This window comes from Pimephales promelas, chromosome 3, assembly GCF_988280905.1.
Source record: "Pimephales promelas chromosome 3, fPimPro1.hap1.1, whole genome shotgun sequence".
Classification (NCBI taxonomy): Eukaryota; Metazoa; Chordata; class Actinopteri; order Cypriniformes; family Leuciscidae; genus Pimephales; species Pimephales promelas.
In genome coordinates, this window is record NC_142771.1 from 22,451,208 (window position 1) to 22,475,691 (window position 24,484).

The window sequence follows — 24,484 nt, forward strand, 5'->3', positions numbered from 1 at the left end:
GGGAGGCATTAAAATTGTACAGTTAATAAAAAAAATGCATCATAGTAGATTTTCTTTATTTATTATAAAGTATACATTTTGTTAATTTGATTTTATTAAAATGTATTTTCCTGTAAATGTTTTCCTGGCTATTTTGGCCTTGTTTGCGTCATGTTGTTTTCACCTAGACAGCATTAATAGAACACGCCGACTTATGGGAACTTTAGCTTATTCACCGTATCGACCAGTTAGATAAGTCCATGCATACCTTTTTCATCTCCGTGCGTGCTGTAACTCTGTCTGACGCACCCACCGTTAGCCTAGCTTAGCACAAAGACTGGATGTAAATGGATACAGCTAGCATACTAATCCCAATAAGTGACAAAACAACACAAACATTTTTCTATTTACATGTTGTGATTTGTATTGTCAGAGTGTAAAAATAACAAGGTCATATGAGAGACAGCCATCTTTTAAATGTATTTAAATACTGGGAACTATATTCTCAGAAGGCGAAGCACTGCTATTTGGGCGGAGTGATTAACGCAGCACCTGAGATGCACCGTGGTGAGGATTAGAGAGTTCACACAGAGTAATAGAGTCAGCAATTACTACAGTAGATAGTAAAAGCATAGTTTACAATCATAGAGTGTGTTCGTGACAAAACAATAGGGCCTGCAAACATTAGGGCTTGCTCACATATCGCGTCTTTTGTAAGCTCAAGTTCGTCATTTCAAATGTAGGTGCGCGGGATATGCACGCTCATAATGGAAGCAAAAGCGGTTTTCTACATGTTTTTATGAGCTATATGTGAATGGTGCCATACAGGGGGCACATGGAGACTGGGAAAAACTGCAATAGTGGTGACCAACCTATTCATAAAATAGTGTCACTAACGTTACATTAGATCTGGCTAATGGCACTGTTACTGTAGGCTAGTCATTTAAAAACATACCAGAACACTTACCACAGCCGCAGGTGATCCACTTTGTCCTGTCTGTGCTATCGATGGGATGGTCGTATCCTTTTTTTTTTTTTTTTAAATAGTCCTCTTCAGTGAAATGTACTGAGCAAACACGATGGTCCTTGATGATGTGGTCCTTCAGGTGTGTTTGGATCTATCGTTAAATCCAGAGCAAGTAAGCCATTGATTTATCAGGTCAGCGTTTTTGGTTGGAATTCTATAACACATCATGGTAATAATACCTTACCTGGTCTCCCTTGTTTATTGTCGCAGCTCTTTACAATACAGCGAACACCCATGATTGTAAACTATGCTTTTAATAGTCTAGTAATTGCTGACTCTATTACTCTGTGTGAACTCTCTGCTCCTCACCACGGTGTGACTCAGGTGCTGCGGTAATCACTCCGCCCAAGTAGTAGTGCTTCGCCTTCTGAGAATATAGTTCCCAGTATTTATACTGTTAAAGGATGGCTGTGTCTCATATGACCTTGTTATTTGTACACTCTGTGACTATACAAATCACAACATGTAAAAAGGAAAATGTTTGCATTATTTTGTCATTTATTTGGGATTAGTATGCTAGCTGGAGCCATTCACATCCAGTCTTTGTGCTAAGCTAAGCTAGCGGTGGGTGCGTCAGACAGAGTTACAGCACACACAGAGATGAAAAAGGTATGTATGGACTTATCTAACTCTGGGGGATACGGTGAATAAGCTAAAGTCCAAAAAGTCAGCGTGTTCCTTTAAATACCACACAATCACTGAGAAATACACCTAAAGCCTGTATAAAGAAGGAAATCGGGCTCTGAGACCATTATTTCATTAAGCATGGCCCTTAAATTAAGGGTCTCTTCGTTATGTCCTGCTCTGAAAGGTAATAGTTGAGAAAACCTCCTAACGTGCTCACTGCAACGCCTGTCATATGACTTGAGCAGCCATCTATGAAAAGAAACATATACGAGTTAGTTTCAGACAGTATAATTGTGTCATGTTAATGAAGTAATTCTTCATTTTTATTAAAGAGCAAACTAACACCTGTCAGCGTTTTTTCCCTTCTTTTCACCCGTTTGTGGGGTGCATCCAAAAATTCCTCAAAGATCTGGGAGATGTCCTCTGAGGGGGAAAAACAATTATTGAACAACAATTGAAAAACAATCATTTTAACCGTTCATTAGGATTAGGATATTTTTTAAGTGTACATTTAACATGATTTAACTCACCTTCTTTGCCAAAACAACCCACTTCTTGGTCTTGCCATGTTAAAATAGACTGTAACCAGTCCAGTTTATAGAAGTCTGAGAATCCCACTAAACCACATAAAAGAACTGTAAAATAATAAAAAAAATGCATTAAGTGGATGTTATAAGAATTGTTCTCCATTGATTGATTCCACTCTGCATGTACTAACTGTTTTCTATGAAGATGTCCTGCATTTGGCCAGTAAGACCATTCTTGAAAATGTCCTGGTTGCTTTTTATCATGTTGGTGCAGAAGATTCTCTTATAATGTTCCACAGTTATGTTGACACGAGACAATCTCAGGTCCCCATTGAGCATTCTGGAGCACCCTTTCTGAGGACACAAGTGTCAGACTGAATGTACATAGATTTACTTCAGATTACACCAGAAATGTCTTATACTTTCTCTGTTCTTAAAGGGATCGTTCACACAAAAATGAAAAATGTGTCATCACATCTTACTCACGCTACATAAAAGAAGATATTTTAAAGAATGTTGGCAACCAAACATTTGATGGTCCCCAATGACTTCCATAGTATTTTTCCCTATATGGAAGTCAATGTGGGACCATCAAATGTTTGCTTACAAAATATCTTATATTCAGCAAAATATCTTATTTTGTGTTCAATAGAAGAAAGAAACTCATACAGGTTTGGAACAACTTGAGGGTGAGTGTAAATATTTATTTTTGGGTGAACTATGCCTTTAATAAAAGGTAAACAATCACACAGTATAGTAAAGATAGAGTGGTTACCATTGTTCCTATCATGAAGTACAATAGCTGGTGGGACAGGGAATAGTGTTGACATCCAAACTGTGTCATTGTGTCTCTACAGGACTTAGTCACAATACATGGGGTTCCATTGTCTTTCCTTTCGATACAATAACAGTTAATGATATTTATACCTTTTTGATGATATTTTGATATTATTCTACAATCTTCTTACCATGTTCCTAGAAGGAGAGTCATGCACTTGTCACTCAGGTGCTCATCATAGCACTCCATAGACCTCACTGAGGAATAAACCAGCGAGGGGTCTGTGGAGCCCCATTCTGCAGGCAGGGACCAAAAGGAGCTGTGCAAAATGGGCTCAAACTCTGCTCAGGAGAAACAGTTCAGGTTTTCATTAATATTATACAATAAGGTTCGTTAGTTAACATTAGTTAACATAACTAACAATGAACCGCACATATACAGCATTTATTGATCATTTGCTAATATTAATTTCAACATCATTTAATGCACTGTGAACTAACAATGAACAGCTCTATTTTTATTAACTAACGTTCACTTAACAAATGGATTGCTCATGATTAGTAATAGTCTACATTAACTAATGAACCTTATTGTAAAGTGTTACCAGGTCTTCTATGTGATTATTAGACTGGATTTTGAATAGGGTTTCTTTTCAAAGAGTATTACCTTTGAAGTAAGTGGGGTCTGTCTCCTGAAGAGCGTTGACAGCAGTAGAGAGGCTCTTGTTCAATCTTTTCAGCATATAAACAGCAGCTGCGCGCTGAGAGAGACTCAGAAAATCCGAATGCGGCCAAGTTCGTGTTGCCTCCCGCAGCTGCGCTGAATTATATAATACACCCAATGGTGAACCAATGATGGATTATTTACCTCTGAAAACCATCATAGTATTAGCCCTCTAATAAAGCACTGAACCCTCCAAAAGAAGGTCAACACAAACCGCTGAGGCTCTAAAAATGTGTTTTAATTAGCCTACTTTACAAATCTGTAAATAACTATTCAGACAACGTCAGAAACCAGAAAGATTACAGAACCCGGAATAGATTTTATATATCACACATATAATCATTAAAAAACTTCAGTGTTTTGTTTAAAATGTCATTAAAATAAATAGTGTTAGCTTAAGCGCTATAGTGGCACATTGCAAACGTAATCGATAAAATAGTTTTTTAAAAAGTTGAATATGGTACTCAAACAAACAAACAAACACAGCAGGGTATTTGATTTTGAATAGATTCAAACTGTAACATAATGGTTTACCTTGAAGTATTATGTATCCAACAACACCGTCCAGGTTGATGTTTCTGCCCTGCATTTCAAAGTATGTGATTCCCTTAGATAAACTCATAAGTATGTTATCAATCACATCCTGCTTTGATAAATCAATTGTAGACGAGAGAAGGATAAGTACGAGAAAAGGAAACCACATTTTAAGAGCTTTAAGAATAGAAAAACAAACGGGGCAAATCGTTAACGGACTATCCAGTAGTTTTTTCCCTTATTTCAAAGGCGAAGCTGTTTGACAAAGCAAACCCATCACGTGACTCACCCAGGTCCCCTGAAACCGTGGGGTGCCACTATTCATGCTTTTGCTTAAAAATATTTCTTTCTTTCTTTCTTTCTTTCTTTCTTTCTTTCTTTCTTTCTTTCTTTCTTTCTTTCTTTCTTTCTTTCTTTCTTTCTTTCTTTCTTTCTTTTTTTTCTTTCTTTCTTTCTTTCTTTCTTTCTTTCTTTTTCTGTAAAAAAGAATCTTTTTTCAATGTTATAATATTGACAAAAAAATCTGGAATAATAATAGGCTAACATTAATTGAAAGCCGCACATTTTTAGCAATAATTATATGTTTTACCATGTGACCAGTCATTTTTGGTAGGCTACTGTTTTATATAGGCCTATATTCACTTTTACTGTTCAATATTTACTTTTTTCTGTTGTACATATGTAAAAAAAAATGTCGCACGTAAAGCACCTAAAGGTTAGGCTACTAGTGTCGTGTGCAATGATAAGCATGTACAGTGAATTATGACATTCAAAATTATTCTAATTAAATGTGTGCTTAATTCATTGTTGTCAGGAACTGTATATACTTTTAGCGATTATTAACATCGAAATGTACGAATGACATGAATGACATGCTGTTTAAGAATGTTAATATGTGTATTCGCTGTGGTTCATGTCTCTTTAAATTTCATGTCCTACTTTAAGCCACGTCATAATCAGGAAAACACAATGGCGGATGCCAATGCGGCAGTGGCTGTGGTGACAGTGTCATTGGTTCTTTTAGGACTTTTATCGGGGTTAAGCTTATCGTGGGCTCTTCTACCGGTCGCTGTAGTGGTGCTTATTTTTGTACTAGCCAGTGGATTAAGGGGACGAGATGAACTTGCACATTTGAACGTTTGCGTGTTGGTGCTGGGAGATATAGGGCGCAGTCCTCGCATGCAGTATCATGCGCTCTCTCTCAGCAGACATGGATACAGTGTCACCCTAATTGGCTTTCTTGGTATACATTTTAACGCATGAACTTCTCATTGCATTATTTTTTGCTTTTATGCATGATACCAAATGCCCATAAATGTAGCCCCCATGTAAGGCATGCTAATAAACGACAAATCAGATATGCATTACATTGGTCACCGTGCTAGCTTTTAGCACCTCTAACACTGGCATTTTGCTCACATAGGTACTAAACCTCATCAAGACATTCTTGAGGATGACAGGATAGACATACTTCCTATTTCAGAACTAATGGGGCTTAGAGGTAATACAAACATATAATATAAAGAAAACTTGCAAGCACAACAGACCATGGACAGTCGTTCTGATATAAAGAATAATCTTCATTTTCCTTTCAGTTGGCCCTAAAATTGTCAGGTATGTTTCAAAGGTTATATTCCAGTCTTTTCAGCTGTTCTATGTGTTGATGAAGATTGAGGACCAAGGCTATATCCTTATGCAGGTGTATGTCTCTTTTATCGAGTAAAGTAATTTTGATATCTGATGATGTCTTAAAGTGAAATTCTAAGGCACATCTGTGTATTCCATAGAACCCTCCAGGACTGCCAGCTATAGCAGTGGCATGGGTGGCCAGTCGTGTCAGGGGAAACCAGTTCATCATAGACTGGCACAACTATGGATACACCATAATGGCTCTTACTCATGGGGAGAATCATCCAATTGTTAGAGTGGCAAAATGGTAAGTAGCAGATGAAAAATATCTCTTAAAGGGTTAGTTCACCCAAAAATGAAAATCATGTCATTAATGACTCACCCTCATGTCATTCCAAGCCTGTAAGACTTCAGTAGAGAGCTAGTAGAGAGCATTTAGTCCTAGAGATTTCTGTCCTTCCATTGAAAATGTGTATGGTATACTGTCCTTGTCCAGAAAGGAAATGTGACATCAGTGGGTTAGGTAGAATGTTCTGAAGCATCGAAAATACATTTTGGTCCAAAAATAACAAAAACTATGACTTCATTAAACATTGTATTGTCTTCCGATTCTGTCCGCAGTGACTCTGCTGACGTGTTCTCTGGTAACCAGTTACCAAAGATGTTAATGAGATGAGATCAGAGATGATACAATGTTTAATAAAGTCGTAGTTTTTGTTATTTTTGGACCAAAATGTATTTTCGATGCTTCAGAACATTCTACCTAACCCACTGATGTCACATGGACTACTTTGATGATGTCTCTATTTCCTTTCTGGACAAGGACAGGATACCGCACATACATTTTCATTGGAGGGACAGAAAGCTCTCGGACTAAATCTAAAATACCTTAAACTGTGTTCTGAAGATGAACTGAGGTCTTACGGGCTTGGAACGACATGAGGGTGAGTCATTAATGACATAATTTTAATTTTTGGGAGAACTAACACTGTTTTAAGTGGTATTTGAAAAATGTCTGAACTGTGCTTTGTGTTGTTGGCAGGTATGAGAAACTCTTTGGATGTTTCTCGGATCATAACTTATGTGTCACTAACGCGATGAGGGAAGATCTTCGGAAGAACTGGAATATTGAGTATGTTTAACGTAAATTATTTATTATAAATGTTTTATTATATCACATAATATTAATAGTAATAATAATAATTGAATAAACTTGAATTTCTTTACAATACAAGCCAGTTTATCAATCTTGCAATTGTAGGGCAACCACATTATATGACAAGCCACCCTCGATATTCAGAGAAACACCTCTGAAACTTCAACATGAACTGTTTGTCAGAATGAGCAGCGTTTATTCACCGTTTAGGCCTAGGTAAGTATTTTCATGTTAAGTCATTTGCTCTTATTCCATTAAGTTGCACAAATAGTAGGCAAAACCAGTCAGCTCTGTTGCCATTTAGGTTTTTTTTTTTTGTCATTTTATTAGTGCTTTACATGTTCCTCTTTATAACTTCTTAGTTCTGACGTCACTAAGGAGCACATGGAGCTGACAGCCTTCACAGAGCGAAACACTCAAACAGGTGCTGTGACGCGCTCTGCTGGACGACCTGCTCTGCTTATCAGCAGCACCAGCTGGACGGGTCAGTGCCGTCCACACTGAGCTATAGGGATGTTTTCCTTCGTTCGCTTAATTGAAATGTCCTAACTCTTCATTATTTATGTTCTCTAACAGAGGATGAAGACTTCTCAATTCTTTTACAAGCCCTTCAAGGTTATTATTTTTTTTTTATCTCTCCATATATACAACTGTTCAAAAGTTTGAAGTTAGTAAAATGTTTAATTAATGTTTATTTTAAATAAACAAGGATGCATTAAAATAAAATCCAAAAAATGGTGTTCTTTTGAACTTTATATTAATCAAAGAATTTAAAAAGTGTATTATAGTTTCAAAAAAAATAAATATAAAATATTAAGCAACACTGTTTTCAACGTTAATGATAAGAAAAAGCAAATCAGGATCATGTGACACTGAAAGATCACCACAATTGTATTCAAAAATATATAAAAATAGAAGTTATTTTAAACTCTAATATAAATCATATTTTACAATATTAATGTTTTTATTATATTTTAAACATCTCATCTCCAACATCTGATTTCTTTCCATGTCCAACAGAGTATGAGAAGTTTGTTGAGGAAGAGGACAATCTTCCATCATTGGTCTGCGTGATTACAGGTACACAACACTGAGTCTAATATGTATAAATGTTCAGCTTGTTTGTATGTTTCAAACACTTTGATTTGTCAATACAGGTAAAGGTCCTCAGAAGGAGTATTACAAGAAGCTGATTGACTCTAAAGAATTTCAACATGTCAAGATTTGCACTCCATGGCTAGAAGCAGAGGATTATCCAGTTTTACTTGGTACGAAGAACTCATTAAGAGGCCAGGTTTTCACATTTTGCTGACTCCTGGTAGCCTGGCTTCATCATACTCATATTCTATTAAGAATGTGAGTCTGATACTGCTCCATAGGGCTTTGATTATGAGGCGTGTCTTAACCGAACCAGGAAAAAAAACAACAACTCTGCACTCAATTGGATAGACCTACAACCAATCAGAGCAATGCAGTAAGTCAGCTACATAGTTGCATAGCATAGTTGTCAACAGAACTCAACTGCACGCACACTGGAAGTAGTAAAATAATGAGTGTCGCTTCTTTTACTTGGTCCTCCATGAGTGCGACCAAAGGAGAAACCACAACGACCACAGGGTTTTCATTGCGTCCCATCTTCTTAGTGACCATCGGAGCCAGCTGAGAAATTAAACTTTTGCCGAATCCCATAGGAAGGACGGCAAACACATCTTTCCGATCGACAAATGCCTTGATTGGAGTTCTCTGTTCGTCTTTTAAAATGAATGCGCTGTCGATTTTTTTTTTTTTTTTTTTTTTTTTTTTTTTTTTTACAACAGACGTGATAGCAGAATCTATACATCTCAATTCTCCAGCTGCAGCCATCTTTGAGGGAAACCAGTTCAACCCAAGCGCTCTTTGATAACGTGATGATTACGTAACTGCAGATCAGTAGTCCAACATTATATAAAGCCCGCCCTGGCAATTTGATTGGGCCGACGATTTCTGAACCGATCATAATTACTCCTCAATGGATCAAGAAAATGTTGTGAGCAGGGTTCGGGCTGGCATCCAGGCTAGACTCCTGGTTGTTTTGGCTTAAAATACATGGATTTAAATGAGCGTGCTGTTCTCTGATTTTTTTTTTTTCTGGCACAGGTTCGGCTGATCTTGGGGTCTGCTTGCACAAATCCTCCAGTGGTCTTGATCTTCCGATGAAAGTGGTCGACATGTTTGGATGTTGCCTGCCAGTCTGTGCCATACACTTTCAGTGGTACGATTGTGAAATCTGTAATGCTAACATATGTTAGCTGTCATGCTGGGAACAATGGGCTTTATGCCCAGCTGCACTACTTCCTGAACTTCAGACAGCTTCTTGTTTCCTGTCTTCCATTATTGGCCAAATTGATTAATTCAGGTGTGTCTGATTATTGTTGCCATGACAACTGAGGTCAAGCACACCTGGATTAATCAATTTGGCCAATAATTGCAGACAGGAAACAAGGAGCTGGCTGAAGTTCAGGAAGAAGTGGAGCTGGGCATAAAGCCCATTACGTCTGCTCATTATCTGTTTCTTGTTAGCTTGCATGAGTTGGTGAAAAACGAGGAGAATGGGCTTATTTTTAAAGACTCCAATGAGCTGTCTCAACAATTAAAGGCAAGACATTCAAGATCAAGACTTTCTATTCAATATCTTGAATCCCTTGTGATAAATGCTCACGGCTAATTCTGGTATCTATGTAGCTTCTGTTTTCAGACTTTCCTGGTGATCAGGGGAAACTGGGCATCTTCAGGAAGAATCTAAAGGAAAGTGGGCAGCGGCGCTGGAATGAGAATTGGGACCAAAACGTCCTTCCGCTTATTAAAGAGCACTGCGACTGACCAACTAGGTGATGGGCTCATGTAGCATCCTCTCAAATCCTTTGACTCCTATTTTGTGAAAGTTACTGTCAGGTATTTGCACAGGGTACATATTTTTAAGCTAACTGTCCCCACACTGGGACAAAGGATTGCAGCAATGCTACTGGGAAAGACTTGAATATGAGACTAAAAAGCACACTTTCCTTGTAAATAATATGTAAATAAACACTTTATTACAAAGAGATTGTTTTGTCATACATATATTTTGACCATTTCTATAGTGGAGGCTCGGTTGTATGGAAATACTTGAGCAACAGAATCCTTCATGATGACATGTCTCAGTCCAACCCTTTCTGTAAATAAATGTTTCATTTATTATGAAGAATCAGGAATAATGAAAATGGTTTAAACCAATAGTGTAATGAAATAGAGAAGTATTCATAGTATGAAAAACCTACCCAATTCTTCCTTGAAACAGTCATACGTCTGTGGGTTACGTACAGTAGATGCAATGTAAACATCGGGATGGTTTTCTTGAACTTTGCAGTTTAGAAGCCTGCTCAGCAGCTTGACCAAACAAGCAATTGTCTCAGGATCGTACACCACATCTGGTTCAAACAAACAGAGCAATGTTATTGAAGACCTCTCAGACATTATGTGTTGTTCAGAGAATGAGAATAAATCACATTTGAAACTATAATGTGTGTAATCTTGAAAATATCTTCTGGGTTTTGTGTCACCTGCAGCAATGATGGTGTTGGCCTGTATTCTTTGCAGCTGTTCATCAGAAACATTTTCCCAGTGCAATTCCTCCACGCTCACTGATGCACTGTTACTGCCAGAGTTAGTTAAGCAGTTTGTGATATTGTCCTTCAGCCTCTGAAGCACAGTTTGATGGCAGTCGCTGAAGATATATTTGGTTAGGCTGGATGACCGACATACTACAATTCCCGTAAGTCCAATTCCACTGCCCAGCTCTAGCACTGTCCTGCACGTACAGCCCAAATGTAAATGTATGGCAGCATGAATGTAATAATTTAAACAATTAACAAAATAGAGAAAGTCACTTCACTTTATTAAGACCTTAATGTAAGTAGCTTGTCACTCTGTTTTTGTTTCTCATACGCTATTGTTCAAAAGTTTGGGGTCAGTAAGTTTTTTTTTTTTTTTTTTTTATGTTTTTGAAAGAAATCTTGTGTTCGCCAAGGATGTGCTTTATTGTGAAATCTTATTACAAATTAAAATAGCAGTTTTCGATTTTGAAATAGTTTAATTTATTCCTGTAATGCCAAAGATTAATTGTCAGCATCATTACTCTCAGTCTTCAGTGTCACATCACATGGTATCATTCTAATATGATGATTTGATTTCTTACTATCAATGTTGAACACAGCCAGATTCTTTGAATATAATGTTCAAAAAACAGCAGACACTTTTGATCAATTTAATGAATCCATTCTGATCCCAAACCTTTTGAACAGTAGTGTGTATATATATTTAAATACAATTTTAAATTACTAATTATATTATGAATTTAAGTGCCTTTAGAATATTAGTATTTTTGTACTTAGAGCAATAGTATTTCTATTTAATTTTATGACATTTCTTTTTCCCCTCAAAACTTTTTTCCCCTGGTAATCCCAGATTTTCAGTGTTGTCTCAGATTTTTGGATGTATATCCACTGTATAACATTAAATTATATAAAATAAAGAAACAACAAATGTAATCAACCAGAGAGTTGTGAAGTGTCAGACTTGCTTGTTTTTGAAGATGTGTGTATTTTCCAGAGCCCATTCAGCCAGGTACAGGGCAGCCTCCCAGGTAACCAGACCTGTGGTGCCCTGAGCGATGAGGGCCACGTTCTCTGCTAGACTAACCGCATCACCTGTTGGCTTTTGAGATCGAACACATTCTGATATTGTATTCTGTTACAGGAATAAGGTCCAGTTCTAATATGATCTAACTTACCAGAAAGTAGGTTTTGTAGCATACATCCTCCTCCTGAGCGCACATGAGCTCTCCTAGCGCTTCATACAGTTCATCCAGGGGTTCAGCAGCTACCATCTCATGCTACAAAAATAATTCTTCATGAGAACAAGCAGTATCTCAAAATCAGTAGAAAAGGTGTAAAACATATTTTATAGGTTTTGTAAAGAAACAAAGCCAACCCTTTTTATCAATTCTGTTAGGAAGCGTCTTCTGTATTTTAAAGAGGGGGGATTCTTGAGACAAATGGCATGCAAACATGTCTGCAAAAAAAAAAAAAAAGTTACTTTAATACGTTTTGTAAAGAAACAAAGCCAACCTTTTTTTTTATCAATTCTGTTAGGAAGTGTCTTCTGTATTTTAAAGAGGGGGGACTCTTGAAATAAATGGGAAGCAAACATGTCTACAAAAAGTTACTTTAATTGTATTAATTGACTCATTCGTTTACTTTCACAGTAGCTTCTTTACCTTCTGGAGAATGTCCATTATGAATTCTGAAGGTTTTGAAGTTGTAAGTTCTTTGTCTAAAGACTACAAAACATATTGGGTTATTCATAGAACAAAAAGAAAACCTAAAATCGATCGTAACTAATGTTGAATACACTGGTGTCGTCAATGTGTTACTTACATCCCAAGGAAGTGTATTTAAAATACCCATAGCGAAGAAGTTCACTTGAAAGGAATGTATGACTTCTTTTCTAGTTTTGTGGCCCATTCCTTCCTCTTATATTGCTAATCTCTTTAAAACACCTACATACGCTTGCTATTGATATTATTAAAGTATACAGATTTCGGAAGATGCATAATGTTCGAATTCCATGGTGAACTACTTCTTCGTGTGTATCAGTCCCATGGATCAGTCCGCTGGAGCGCCACCTGCCGGGTTGGTTGTGCAGCAGAATCACATGACCACAAGCCGCCGGCTCGCCCACGTGAATCTCAGCCTGTTGAGTTTTATTATGCTATTTTCTGAAAGTGTTTTAGAAATGTAAGCCTAATAATGTTGAAGCATTTATTAGAAAGTGTTCTACATCTGGCATGATAATGATGAAGATAGATTGGCATGCAATAGGCCTATCTGTTGCTGCAGCCAAAACATTTTATTGCTTGTGAATAATTGTAGTCTTATAATACGTTCTAAAAATATTCTCTGACTGACCCGATGACAAAACTGAGTTTTAACCCTAGTGATCTTGCGTAAGCTGACATTGTTTCTTTCAAATTGCGAATACAGCCCTTGGGAGTCTCGATCACTTCTCCAAAGCATTTCTTCATTTTGCGGTCAACTTGTGACAAAGACACATGGTGCCTAATATTTTAGTTATTTAAGTATATTTTTTTTGTTTTGTTTTTTGCTAGACATATGCTTTCAAAACAAACCTGCCGCTATAATGTGCTGAAATTCGTGGTTGTAGCTACAGTTTAGATTAATAAGGAAATAAATGACACAGACATGTTAATGCTCGTCAGTTTCGCAAAGTAGCGCAATGATCAGTGCCACACCCTTATGTCATCAGCTTCAAAATACCATGTATTCCAGCACTCACACCACAAATACATCACCTACCAGCTCATCATTACTAATTGTCTTATATGATCAATATATTTTACAACATGTGACATTTTTCTATCTCTTCATAACCCTGTCAATTCACGTGTTTAATCATCTTGGAAACTGAAGCCAATTATTTTAATAAAGCTTTAATGAGTAGATTAGATATGGGTTACAAGCGCATGATTATATTAATTAGGATCTGCTCGCAACGTATCCTACACCAGCATTCATTGTGGTTAAAGTCGCTTGTTTTAATTAGTTACATGTATTTATAGCGTATTAGGGTATGCCTAGAAATAGACTTCCACTCCACATGTCTCTTTTGCGATTGGTCGAAATAGAGCAGGCAAAAGATTGCAATTGGGCGGAATAAAGATCGGTCATGTGAAGAACACTCCTAGTTCGAAGTGGTCAAGAAGCCCTCCACACAACGAAACTTTCTCCAGACACTTCATTTCACTTCATTGTGGGTCTCAAAGGAAGTCAAAATGAACGTGAGTAATTTTAGGACGCATCGTCTCTTCATTATTCCTATTTATAAATATTGGCCTATATTTTGTCAAATTGTCTGTATTTGTTGAGAGCATGTCAGAATGCATTCTCCATTTTATAAGTAAAATCAAGTAATACAGTATGAACGCATGTCGCATTGTAGCAGCTGAAGTCAGGTATATTGGTGTTTGTTGTCTATGGTGCATAGTGTGTGAAATTACGTGCATTGTTAATGGGTGTGAACTACTCGCATCTTATGCTCATGTTGTTAGTTCCATCATCAGATCCATTTTTATCACAATGATGTACTGGTCAGTGACATTAGGTTTTTATTTAATAAATAATAGGAAATGCAATTCATAAAAGCTGACTTATCTCAGTTGAATGAATAGTTCATTTTTTAAAAAAAGAAAAAAAATCTGTTATTTACTCACCCTCAATTTGTTTTAATCCTGTATGAGTTTCTTCTGCTGAACACAAAGTTTTTTTTGAAGAATGTTGGTAACCACCAGACATAGGGAAAAAATAGCCTACTATGGACGTCATTTAGTGTCATTGAATTTAGTTTTATATGTAAGCCTTTTCATTGAGCAATGCAGCCATAATCAAATAATAGAAAGTGAATTATGCTAAGTTTAGGGCAGATGTTTGCTTCATAGCCTTAGGCTATTGAGTTTGCATGTAGTCTGTAATCCTTCGGCATTTTAGGGTAATTCATCATACCTTAACATGTTCAATCCTCTGGCATTTCTACAGATGAAGCGAGACTGGCCATTTCAAACCCAACTTTGGTGTGAAATCATACAGACCCAGGGACATTGAAAAGGAGACCCTTTAGCTCACGTTCACTCTTAGCTCAGAGACTCTTAGCTCCCTTTTGCAGTTGAAGTAAGCAGTTTAGAAATTTGAGAAAGAAATAGTGAGGCTTATCGCAGTGCTCTGAAATTGTTGTTTTGCAGTATAGCTTCTGACTTTGAGCTGGTTTACAGTTACTCACACCGACTAATGTGGAAAGAATGCACCTCTGTAACACATCTGTCCTTTCACATTCTCAGTCTATTGCCTTTTTTTCCTTCTTTTCCTCCTCCTATCTCTCTCTTGACCATCTTTCCTCTCCACTGTTCAGCCAGCTATAGACCATTTCAAAAGATGTAAACAACACTGGTCCAGAAGCACTTCCTGTTTCAGTTTTTTAACACTACATAAAAGCTAGGATAAAATACAACCAACAGAACATTTAAAACTGAATCAAAAAGTTAAACAAACATCTTTAAGATGTTTTCTTTACATGTGAAATAAAGAAAACAGTTACAAACTGAAACAGGAAGTGCTTCTGGACCAGTGTTGTTTACATCTTGTGAAATGGTCTATAGCTATAAAAATCTACTTTCCTTGGCAGCTGTTAATCACAATAGCGACCTTGTATAATTCAGCTTGTGATTCTGCAGCTGCTGACCCAACATGGCTTCTTAACTTACACCAGATATGCACAGAGATGGCATGGCCACTAATTTTTAAAGATTGAATGATTAAAGTCATCATGAAACGGAAGTTGCGAAAAGAATAGTCTTTTCTTCCCTATTGTGACATATATGCAAGTGAAACAGCTTCTTGAACAAGAACAAATTAAATAAGTAAGAATTGACTATTTTAATTTCAGGGTGACTTTAAGATATAGCTCTTCTTGTATCTGTCTTGTAGCACAGAGGTTTTCCAATAGAGCAACCATGCCACATCTGCAGTTTTTTTGAAAGTTTAAGTCCGTCTCTTTGCCTTTTACCATTGGACCAGAATTTTCCTATCAACGCATTGGAAAATTTGACTGCATTGCTTTTGTGAGGCTGATTGTGTGCACTCCATCATTACAGCTCCAGTCTCTCTTTGGTCTCTAGAGAAAACCAGGCACAGTGCCCAGCTGTACAAGTCAAATTTAAGTGGATACACATGTTCTGCTATACTAATAGTGTATATCCCAAATAAAACAGTCGGTGAGATGTACAAAAATCGAATTACTCTTAGAATAAAGAGTAACATGAGCTCTCACTGTCTAACAGGGTGTGCTTGTGCAGAATATGTCCTTCAAGGTGGGACATACTTTGACAATTACAGGAGTCCCCAAGGCCGATTCTACAAAGTAAGCCTCCCCAAAGTAACTTTGGAATTTAGGATGTTAACAGCAACAGGAGTAATGTCTCTCATTTGCTCTATTGCAGTTTTGCCATTAACATTGGTCACAGCGCCGAGGACATCGCTCTACACGTTAACCCTCGTTTTGATGCCCATGGTGACCAGTGCACTATAGTGTGCAATTCATTCCAGGGTGGCAGTTGGAACGAGGAGCTAAGAGAGAGTAACTTTCCATTTAATCAGAATGAGGATTTCCAGGCAAGACTTACATATATATCTTAATGAAACTGCTTTTGAGTATAAACATAATGATAATAAATGAGTGGTGGATGAAATGTAATGGCCCCTTATATTGTGCAATTTTAAAGAGGATATATGCTTTGTTAAATTTTCAACTTTCTTTAGTAGTGTCTACTGTTTCTGTTTGAGCATGGGAAAAAAAGCACAATATTCCTCATTTAAATAATTCCTGATTGAAGGCTGGCCTGTTTGAATTGCGTTAGTAGTGTGTTCAAAAAACTCAATATTATGGTAAGGATCGTGACATTTCCATAACACACTTGAAGCGGTTGACCAATCAGAGCATGAGGCCCGCCACGGTACAGGGGTCGCAAAAATGAAATCGACAATGTCAATTGTGCATTAAATGTAGTGAATGTGCCCACTAACACTACACACTGCATGTCACACGGTTTCTGTAAAATGAAACCAACACGCATACAGTCAGCTAAGGTCAACTGTGTTTTCAGTGCAGTGAATGTGCACGCTGTCCCACGCCCACATTCACTTACAGACATGTTAAGGCCCACGGGGCTTGCCCCGCTTGCTCTCTCACAGCAAACTGATATAAGGGTATCAGATTGGCGCACCCCCGCCTCACTCACTGCAAACACAGTGTCTGTTACAGCACACCAGAGCTCTCGCGTCGCCACTATGACACAACCAGAGATCCAGATCCCATTCTACCCCTAGCCATTCATGTAGACGCGTGAGCACAGTTTCCTGGGGTATCGGAATGGGTGCTGAACACTATAAAAAGAGGCTATTCGCTACAGTTTGCTCAACGCCCCGCCGCTGCATGGCGCACGCCGAATCCACGTTATACCGAAGTAGCTCATCTACTTCGAGCCGAAATAGCGACACTATTGAGCAAAGGGACAGTAGAGCCTTTATCTCAAGCTCAAAGCGAAGGGGGCCTGTACAGCAGATATTTGCTGGTGCCGAAAAAAGACGGGGTCTCAGACCCAATCTAGGTCTAGACAACTGAACAAAGCGCTTATGAAACGCCAGTTCAGAATACTCACAATCAGGAAAATCCTAGCGCAAATTTGCCAAGGGGACTGGTTTATGTCAATAGATCTGAAGGACGCTTATTTCCAGATACAAATAGCGTCACGTAACAGGCGTTTCTTGAGATTCGCCTTCGAGGGCCAGGCATATCAATACACAGTCGTACCGTTCGGCCTGTCTCTTGCACCCCATACATTTACAATGTGCATGGACGCAGCTCTCGCACCCCTGAAACTTCGGGACATGCGAGTTTTGAACTACTTGGACGATTGACTGATTCTAACTTGATCTCATTCAGAGCTCATAGAACACAGGACCCTATTACTCAAACATCTCAAGAATCTGGGCCTCACAGTCAATTGGGCAAAGTTCGCTGTCTCTCAGTCAGGAAATATCCTTTCTGGGCATAGAACTGAACTCGCTGTCTATGACATTAAGACGTGTCACAGCTCTGAAACCTTGGAGAGCGACCGACTGGTACCAGTCAGGAGTAAGCCTGGGGGCTTCCTGGAGTGTGCAGGTGGTGTCCACGGACACCTCCACCTCGGGACAGGGAGTGCTGCACGAGGGCAGACCATTCTTTGGCAAGTGGTCAGAACGAGAAAAGCTCCTACACATAGAAATGATGGCAATCGACAACACGCTGAGGCGCCTCTGTCCCCGAATAAAAGGTCACCACGTCTTAGACTCCATTCGGACAACATGTCGGTGGTGGCTTACATAAATCACCAGGGCGGCGTCAAATCCCAAAACCTTTACAGGTCGACGAAACACCTCCTGGTCTGGGCTCAGCACAATCTGCGCTCACTAAGAGCAACAATCGTGCCTGGCTTCCTGAATTTGGGGCCAGACAGACTGTCCAGAAAATATTTTCCTGCAGGAGAATGGTCTCTGCATATGCAGACGGTCCTTCTGCTGTGGGAGACATTCGGTAGAGCGCAGGTAGACCTGTTTGCGTCTCAAGAAAACGCTCACTTCTCGAAGTTTTTCTCCAAGAGCAGAAATGCGCTGGCCCACGTCTGGCCCCGCTGCACGCTCTATGCTTTTGCCCCAGTTTCGCTCCTCCCTCAGGTGTTGGAACGAATCAGGGAAACCGGATGCTCAGTGGTCCTTGTGGCTCCGCTCTGGACAAACCAAGCCTGGTTCCCAGTCCTGATGCAGATAATGAGCACTGCCCCATGGCCAATACCGATGAGGAAAGACCTCTCTCAGGCTGAGGGCTCGATTTGGCATCCTCACCCGGAACGGTGGGCCCTGCACGCATGGGCCATCAACGGGTACCCGCAAACGTCCCAGAGGGACGTTAAACACAATCATGCAGGCTAGAGTGCCATCTACCAGACTACTCTATGCCTTAAAGTGGTCAGTGTTTGCTGACTGGTGCAAAGCCCGAGGTTTTTCACCCATAGACAGCGGGGTGAGGGAGGTTCTCTCCTTCTTTCAAGAGCTGCAGGATAAGGGCAGAACCCCATCCACGCTCAAAGTTTATGTGGCAGCCATAGCAGCGATTACAAAACCCGCGACTGGCCTGTCACTGGGGAAAACGATCTGGTCATCCGCTTCCTAAAAGGAGCTAAGAGGTTGAATCCTCCCAGACCCCCCTCAATCCCCATGTGGGACCTTTCCACGGTTTTGGAAGCCATGAAAGGTGCCCAGTTCGAGCCAATCCACTTGTCGGACATGAAACGTTCGTCATTCAGGACAGTGTTTCTTATGGCTCTTGCTTCAGTGAAGCGCATAGGGGATTTGCCATGCCTGCAACATGCTCCCATTGGACCGTCACAAAGGGCCTCTCTCAATAGATTGCTGCAGTTTCCGCAGGACGGCTAATAGGCACGCTAAGCCGCCTTGCTTATGTTAAGTCTGCATGCTGCCGCAACGCTTTTTATATTAATTTCATTTTTGGCTTCAATATCTTGTGGAGAAGAGCTTTTCCCCTAAGATATTACGCTGTACTTGTTCCCTCTTCTAAAGAGAACCGAGGTTATGTTCGTAAATGTAAAAAAAAAAAAAAAAAAACATGAACAAGGGCATTTGTAAAAGGGCATTACAGGTCCTCTTTAACAAACATACTTTCTTGTTTCTTTTTTCCTTTAGATAAAAATCACATTCACCAATGAGGATTTCCTGATTACTTTGCCTGATGGTTCTCAAATGCACTTCGCTAACCGTCAGGGTGCTGAGAAGTACAAGTACATACACTTTGAAGGCGAGGCCAGGATGCATGGGGTTGAGATCAAGTAGATTAATCAAAAAAGAAGGCTCACTGTTGTATCCTGAATGCTAAAAATATGCCTAATTTTGTCACTTATCCAGGTCCGTTATTTCACAGTTTTTACTTACTCAATATGAATCTCAATCACAGTCATATTATTTCTATGCCAAATCATCAGCATTCTAATTTTGCTGTGGCACTGTCTATTTTAACCACTAGAGGGAGCGCAATTACAGTAAATTGCCATGAGCTTTTAGAGGTTGGCCTACTTGTAAAACCATTATCAGAGGTTATCAACTGCTTTTATTTGATACTGTATAATGTTCTTAAATCTAGTTTGTAACTAAAACAAATTCACAATTTATAGCTGTTGGCAGATATAAATAAAAATAATATCCTGTTTTCACCAATAAACTACGCCTCAGTCTTTTTGTCTGTTTAATGTGTTCAGACAGAAATGTCTTTTCTTCACGTTGTTGTGTTTAAGTTTAGTTATGCTAAACAAGCAGATGGAGAAGATTGAGTGAATCAAAAGCTTTAATTCTATCAGGTGCTTATCATGCAAACAGAATTAGGAAGTCCCACTGCCAGTTTAAAATAAGTAATTCATGAGATGAATTAAATATTCAGTGCATGAGAAACTGAACAGCATATTTCACGGGTTTTGTGAAGTTGGCATTTTTTTTTTCTGTGGTTAGAAACAACAGAATCATGGCATAAAATTATCTTAAAGTCTTCAGTTTAGTCATACTTGGATACTTAAAACTATTTATGGGGAGTAGGGAAAAAAAAAGAAATAAAATGTTGCGTATGAGTGCAATGTATTGTAATGAGTATTATAGGCCTAACTTCCAATATGTTTTTCATAGAAGTTCAAATGTTTTTTTTTTTCCTCTTGTGAAAGAATATCAATGATTTCCATAAGATTCAATGTTTGTTAGGGTTTTTTTTTTTTTTTTTTTTTAATCATATATGCCAAGAAATTAACTTTGGTGTGTCCTGGCTTGAGAAAGTAAAGAAAAGCTGAACTGCAAAGGAGAGAAAAGTATCAATCGATCCATTCAATGGCAATGAAATTGTAATTATCTCTTCAAAAGGAAGAAGCCAATGACCTGCATATTTCCTGTACTGTTAAAGAAATCTTTTAAAATATACACACTTCAGATCCCAACAGCTCTTGGCTTTTGGAGATGAATAGCCTTCACAGAATCTCTTATGTAAATTGGACATATTGTATGTCTCAAATTCAGTCTTGGCCAAGGGTAAACTGGTGTGTACCTTGATTCTAACCTTTGAAGTGTCAACTGGTATTTTTTTCCCCATTTGCATTTTACACTGCATGAAACACTGTAGGAAAGCTAAAGTAGTCACAGTAAAAAGTGTAGTTATAGTCAGGAAATAAACACATGGACCACTATTACACAAGGTATATTATTTATTCAATGCCCCAATTATACAACATGTGTCTTTTTTATTAATTAAAGAAACATAAATTATAATGCACCCATTGTAAAAAAAAAAAAAAATGAAAGTATATATATATATATATATATATATATATATATATATATATATATGAAGAGTTCAGATGCAAAAGCCTCTAAATGCCATTTGAAATGTTCTTCTTTTATGATGATTTTTATCAAACTTGTATATTTAAGTTCAGTAATTTCACTTAAATAACAATTAATTAATTATCATTGCCATTTAAGTGAAATCACTGAACTTAAATATAAAAGCTTGATAAAAATAATCATTCTAGAAGAAAATTTCAAATGGCACTTAGGGGCTTTTGCATCTGAACTCTTCATATGTATATATATATATATATATATATATACAGTATATACAGTATATATATATATATATATATCAGCTGGCTTCATCACTGTCTCCTCTCCACCAATAAGCTGGTGTGTTTCTAAGATTTCTGGAGCAACATGGTTGCCGTCCATCATCCAGGTGGATGCTGCACATTGCTAGTGGTTGAGGAGATCCCCCCCCCTTCTAGTGCCAAAAAAAAAAAAAAAAACGTTGGATAAATGTAACAAATTATTATTTATTATAATTATATTAGTAATTTCACTCACTTTCTCTCTTTTTATTTGAATATCTGATCGCATGTATGTTTACAATAATGTCAGACAAAGTTTTTTTAATGATTAATTCAGGAATGTGGATTTCTCTCCACAATGAATAGCTTACATTTTTGTTTAGAGTAGCCTACAGTAGCATTCCTGCTCTAAAGTAGCCTATTAATTCTTTTACAGTTTCATGAAAGCAAATTCACAAATACTGGGATTCCCTGTCTCTGTTTTTGTATTTCCCTTTGATCACTTTGTTCTACTGGATGTTAATTAATTGCCATGGAATGTCTTCTGTCATTGACTGGATGCAATTCAAGGGTCCGGTTTCCATGGAGAGCTGACATTCTAAGTGTTGAAAGTGGACATGCATAAATCGGGAAGGACGGTCTGTCCTGGGCATGTGCGCAGAGATGCGCAGTGGTTATTAGCATGTTTTAACATTCACTGAGGTCAGACGGTGGCATTTACCCTAAATCATCGTCTGCAATCCCAACCACAGTAGTACAGGCAAAGGGCAAGACAAGTGATTAGCTGTCTGAATGTGTTATCAAATAAATGAAATAATATTCACTCTGTGATACAGATACCGTGATGTGTGTGACACTTGAAGAATGAACGTCTTTGTTGTGGAACTAAATCATTTTTTTATATAGTCTAAGCAATGGAGTGTTTGTCATTCTAAAATCAACTATATAATTTTGACCAGTTGATTAAAGCATGTACTATACTAATTATTGTAATCAAGGAGCAGAAAATCCAGTTAATGGGTCAATCTTTGCGATGATTTCTTCATTTTATGCTCTCTTAACTACTATGATGAATCAGATGGCTGCCAGCTTGAGGAATGGGGTGGCCCAGAGCCATAGAAAGAAAGAGTTGCGACACTCCCATAGACCGCCATAGGAACTTCTTTGCTGCGACATCAAAGAGTGTGAAAGAACTCTTTCTCTCTATGGCTCTGGGGTGGCTTTAGTACTTAGAATTTCTTATTTTAGTTTATTTATTGCTGAAGTGATATACACATCCCATTAAAAGAGTAATTTTCTATCCTCACCAGTTCCTTTTATTTCCATTTCCTAAGCTGTTGATAAACATTTCCTAATATTTGCATCAATTGTCTTAGCATAGTTATTCTGGCCATTTATGGTATTTTTTTCATCCCTATTTCTCAGGCTGTACCTTTTGTGCAGCATAGGCTGGGTAGCATATGGCTGCCATATTGAATTTTTTTTTACTCATCTGAAAATGAGGCTGTGAGGAATGGGACTTTAAACTAAGAAGTCCTAGATTACATGTAATTTTCATAACTGTTTTGTGGAATTTTTCTACTGATATATTTTAGAAAACTAATTCATTATTGATATGTTGACAGTCTGTGCTTCTATCCCTTCACACTCGCCTCATTTCATTCCTGTTTAAATTGTATATGGATGTGCTCTTTACAAAAGTCTGTATCACATGCTCTTTTACCTGTCTCGTGTCTCATCGTCACTGTCTAAATTATGTCCTCACACAACATAATCCGAACACTGAATCTTATTTGATCAAATATCAAATAATTTGACTCAAAATCAAAAAATCATTCGAGTTTGCCTCTTTCTTTTTCTCTCCCACAGTCACGCAAAAAGACTGCACATGCATTATCAATTTAAACGGATGGAGTGACAGTCCTGACAGGAAAAATAAATGGAATAAGTAACCAGCACAGAGAAATGTGTTTTGTGGCAGTGAGAGAGTAAGGCGATAATGGGACCCATCCGTTACGTCAGTGCATGGGGGTGTGGGTGTGGGAGTCTAAGTGAGATGGATGACTGTGTGTTCATAGCCCAGTGAAGCTCGGGAGGTCTAAGTCCTACAAAGACCCTCTCAGCCAAGGCTATCGGAGAGGAGTGCGCCTTTATCAAGGCAAGGGTTAGTTCACCCCAAAATGAAAATCCTGTCATCAATTACTATGAGGGTGAGAAATTGATGACAGAATTTTCATTTTGGGGTGAACTAGGCCCTAAGTCAAACCCATAAGACTTTGTTCATTATTATATATATATATATAAACAGAGGCTCAAGTATTTAGTTTTGTAAATGAACGAAAGCCTTATGGCTTTGGAATGACTCAAGTGTTATTTTAAGCAGTGGTCAGACTCTGAGGATATCCACATGCCTGTTGTTACAGTATATGTTACAGTATAAATAGAGCGGGAGTGCCTTGTTGCCCTTGGCTCTGATCAAAAGCCTATAATTGACTCATTTATTCAGTGCAAAGCTGGTAGGCCGAAAGAAGCTAGTCCATGACCTGACATGGTGGTTGAAGCTGCCGGACTGAGGCTGCAGTGGGTGGGATGGAGAGAAGATTTTTTTTTTCCCTGGGTGGTGCTGCCTAAGGCTCCTAGCTTGATGTGCTGCTTTGCTGGCTGATCAGAATGCTTGTTTCAGTGATGCAGGGGTTGTGTCCACAGTGATTAAGAGCTGCTGGCCTTTCTGGTTCTCTCCTCTCTCCTTGTGTTATCATCAACCTCTTTGTATGTTCTTAAATCTCTTTACTATTCCACCTTGGATTAAGTTTTTTGCCTTTTTTCCCTTGGTTCCAGAGCCGACCCGAGGCATAAGCAAACTAAGCGGCTGCTTGGGGCCCCTTGGCCACCAGGGGGCCCCCCAATCGAGTCGGAAAATATTTTTTTTTTTTTAGATGACTTAAACGAGTGGCATGAATTAATTCATTTGAATGAATGAATATTTAAAGACAAGAAAATTCTGATTACATGACCAATGTACCTACAACTGCTGCTGTGTCTGCCAGCGTTTAAGTCATGCGCATAATCTAAATATACCTCGTGCGTGCATAGACAATTGTGTGTAGTCGCAGACTAGCGGTAATGTTAAGCCATGTCACAAAAAAGGACGTATATATCCCTCTGG

The 24,484-nt window shown here is 38.3% G+C and overlaps 4 protein-coding genes across 8 annotated transcripts; 2 read left to right on the plus strand and 2 right to left on the minus strand.

Moving 5' to 3' along the window:
• Positions 1 to 1,645: 1,645 nt before the first annotated feature.
• c3h16orf89 (chromosome 3 C16orf89 homolog) lies at positions 1,646 to 4,472 on the minus strand. Its single transcript, XM_039685886.2, has 8 exons — positions 4,196 to 4,472; positions 3,605 to 3,757; positions 3,129 to 3,279; positions 2,936 to 3,053; positions 2,352 to 2,514; positions 2,164 to 2,268; positions 1,979 to 2,056; positions 1,646 to 1,882 (listed from the first exon to the last, which is right to left on the minus strand). The coding sequence occupies exons 1-8, from the start codon at positions 4,362 to 4,364 to the stop codon at positions 1,779 to 1,781; spliced, it is 1,041 nt and encodes a 346-aa protein (XP_039541820.2). The 5' UTR covers positions 4,365 to 4,472; the 3' UTR covers positions 1,646 to 1,778.
• A 599-nt stretch (positions 4,473 to 5,071) lies between these two features.
• On the plus strand, positions 5,072 to 10,978 carry alg1 (ALG1 chitobiosyldiphosphodolichol beta-mannosyltransferase). 2 transcript variants are annotated; one of them, XM_039686450.2, is made up of 13 exons: positions 5,081 to 5,438; positions 5,619 to 5,696; positions 5,791 to 5,894; positions 5,983 to 6,131; positions 6,867 to 6,956; positions 7,086 to 7,196; positions 7,343 to 7,464; positions 7,557 to 7,595; positions 8,001 to 8,060; positions 8,138 to 8,248; positions 9,117 to 9,231; positions 9,540 to 9,615; positions 9,702 to 10,978. In XM_039686450.2, exons 1-13 carry the CDS (start codon positions 5,081 to 5,083, stop codon positions 9,837 to 9,839), a joined length of 1,551 nt encoding a protein of 516 aa, XP_039542384.2. In that variant the 3' UTR covers positions 9,840 to 10,978. The 2 variants fall into 2 exon arrangements, with proteins under 2 accessions (XP_088984623.1, XP_039542384.2); XM_089128497.1 differs by lacking the exon at positions 8,138 to 8,248 and having other exon boundaries at positions 5,072 to 5,438.
• On the minus strand, positions 10,030 to 12,811 carry eef2kmt (eukaryotic elongation factor 2 lysine methyltransferase). 4 transcript variants are annotated; one of them, XM_039686452.2, is made up of 8 exons: positions 12,434 to 12,805; positions 12,274 to 12,336; positions 11,988 to 12,068; positions 11,788 to 11,889; positions 11,578 to 11,711; positions 10,559 to 10,806; positions 10,277 to 10,426; positions 10,030 to 10,171 (listed from the first exon to the last, which is right to left on the minus strand). In XM_039686452.2, the coding sequence occupies exons 1-8, from the start codon at positions 12,518 to 12,520 to the stop codon at positions 10,071 to 10,073; spliced, it is 966 nt and encodes a 321-aa protein (XP_039542386.2). In that variant the 5' UTR covers positions 12,521 to 12,805; the 3' UTR covers positions 10,030 to 10,070. The 4 variants fall into 4 exon arrangements, with proteins under 4 accessions (XP_039542386.2, XP_088984625.1, XP_088984626.1 ...); XM_089128499.1 differs by lacking the exon at positions 12,274 to 12,336 and having other exon boundaries at positions 12,434 to 12,811; XM_089128500.1 differs by lacking the exon at positions 11,988 to 12,068 and having other exon boundaries at positions 12,434 to 12,810.
• An 886-nt stretch (positions 12,812 to 13,697) lies between these two features.
• On the plus strand, positions 13,698 to 19,898 carry lgals2a (lectin, galactoside-binding, soluble, 2a). The gene is made up of 4 exons (XM_039686453.2): positions 13,698 to 13,854; positions 15,907 to 15,986; positions 16,066 to 16,237; positions 19,367 to 19,898. Exons 1-4 carry the CDS (start codon positions 13,849 to 13,851, stop codon positions 19,511 to 19,513), a joined length of 405 nt encoding a protein of 134 aa, XP_039542387.2. The 5' UTR covers positions 13,698 to 13,848; the 3' UTR covers positions 19,514 to 19,898.
• The last annotated feature ends 4,586 nt before the right edge of the window (positions 19,899 to 24,484 follow it).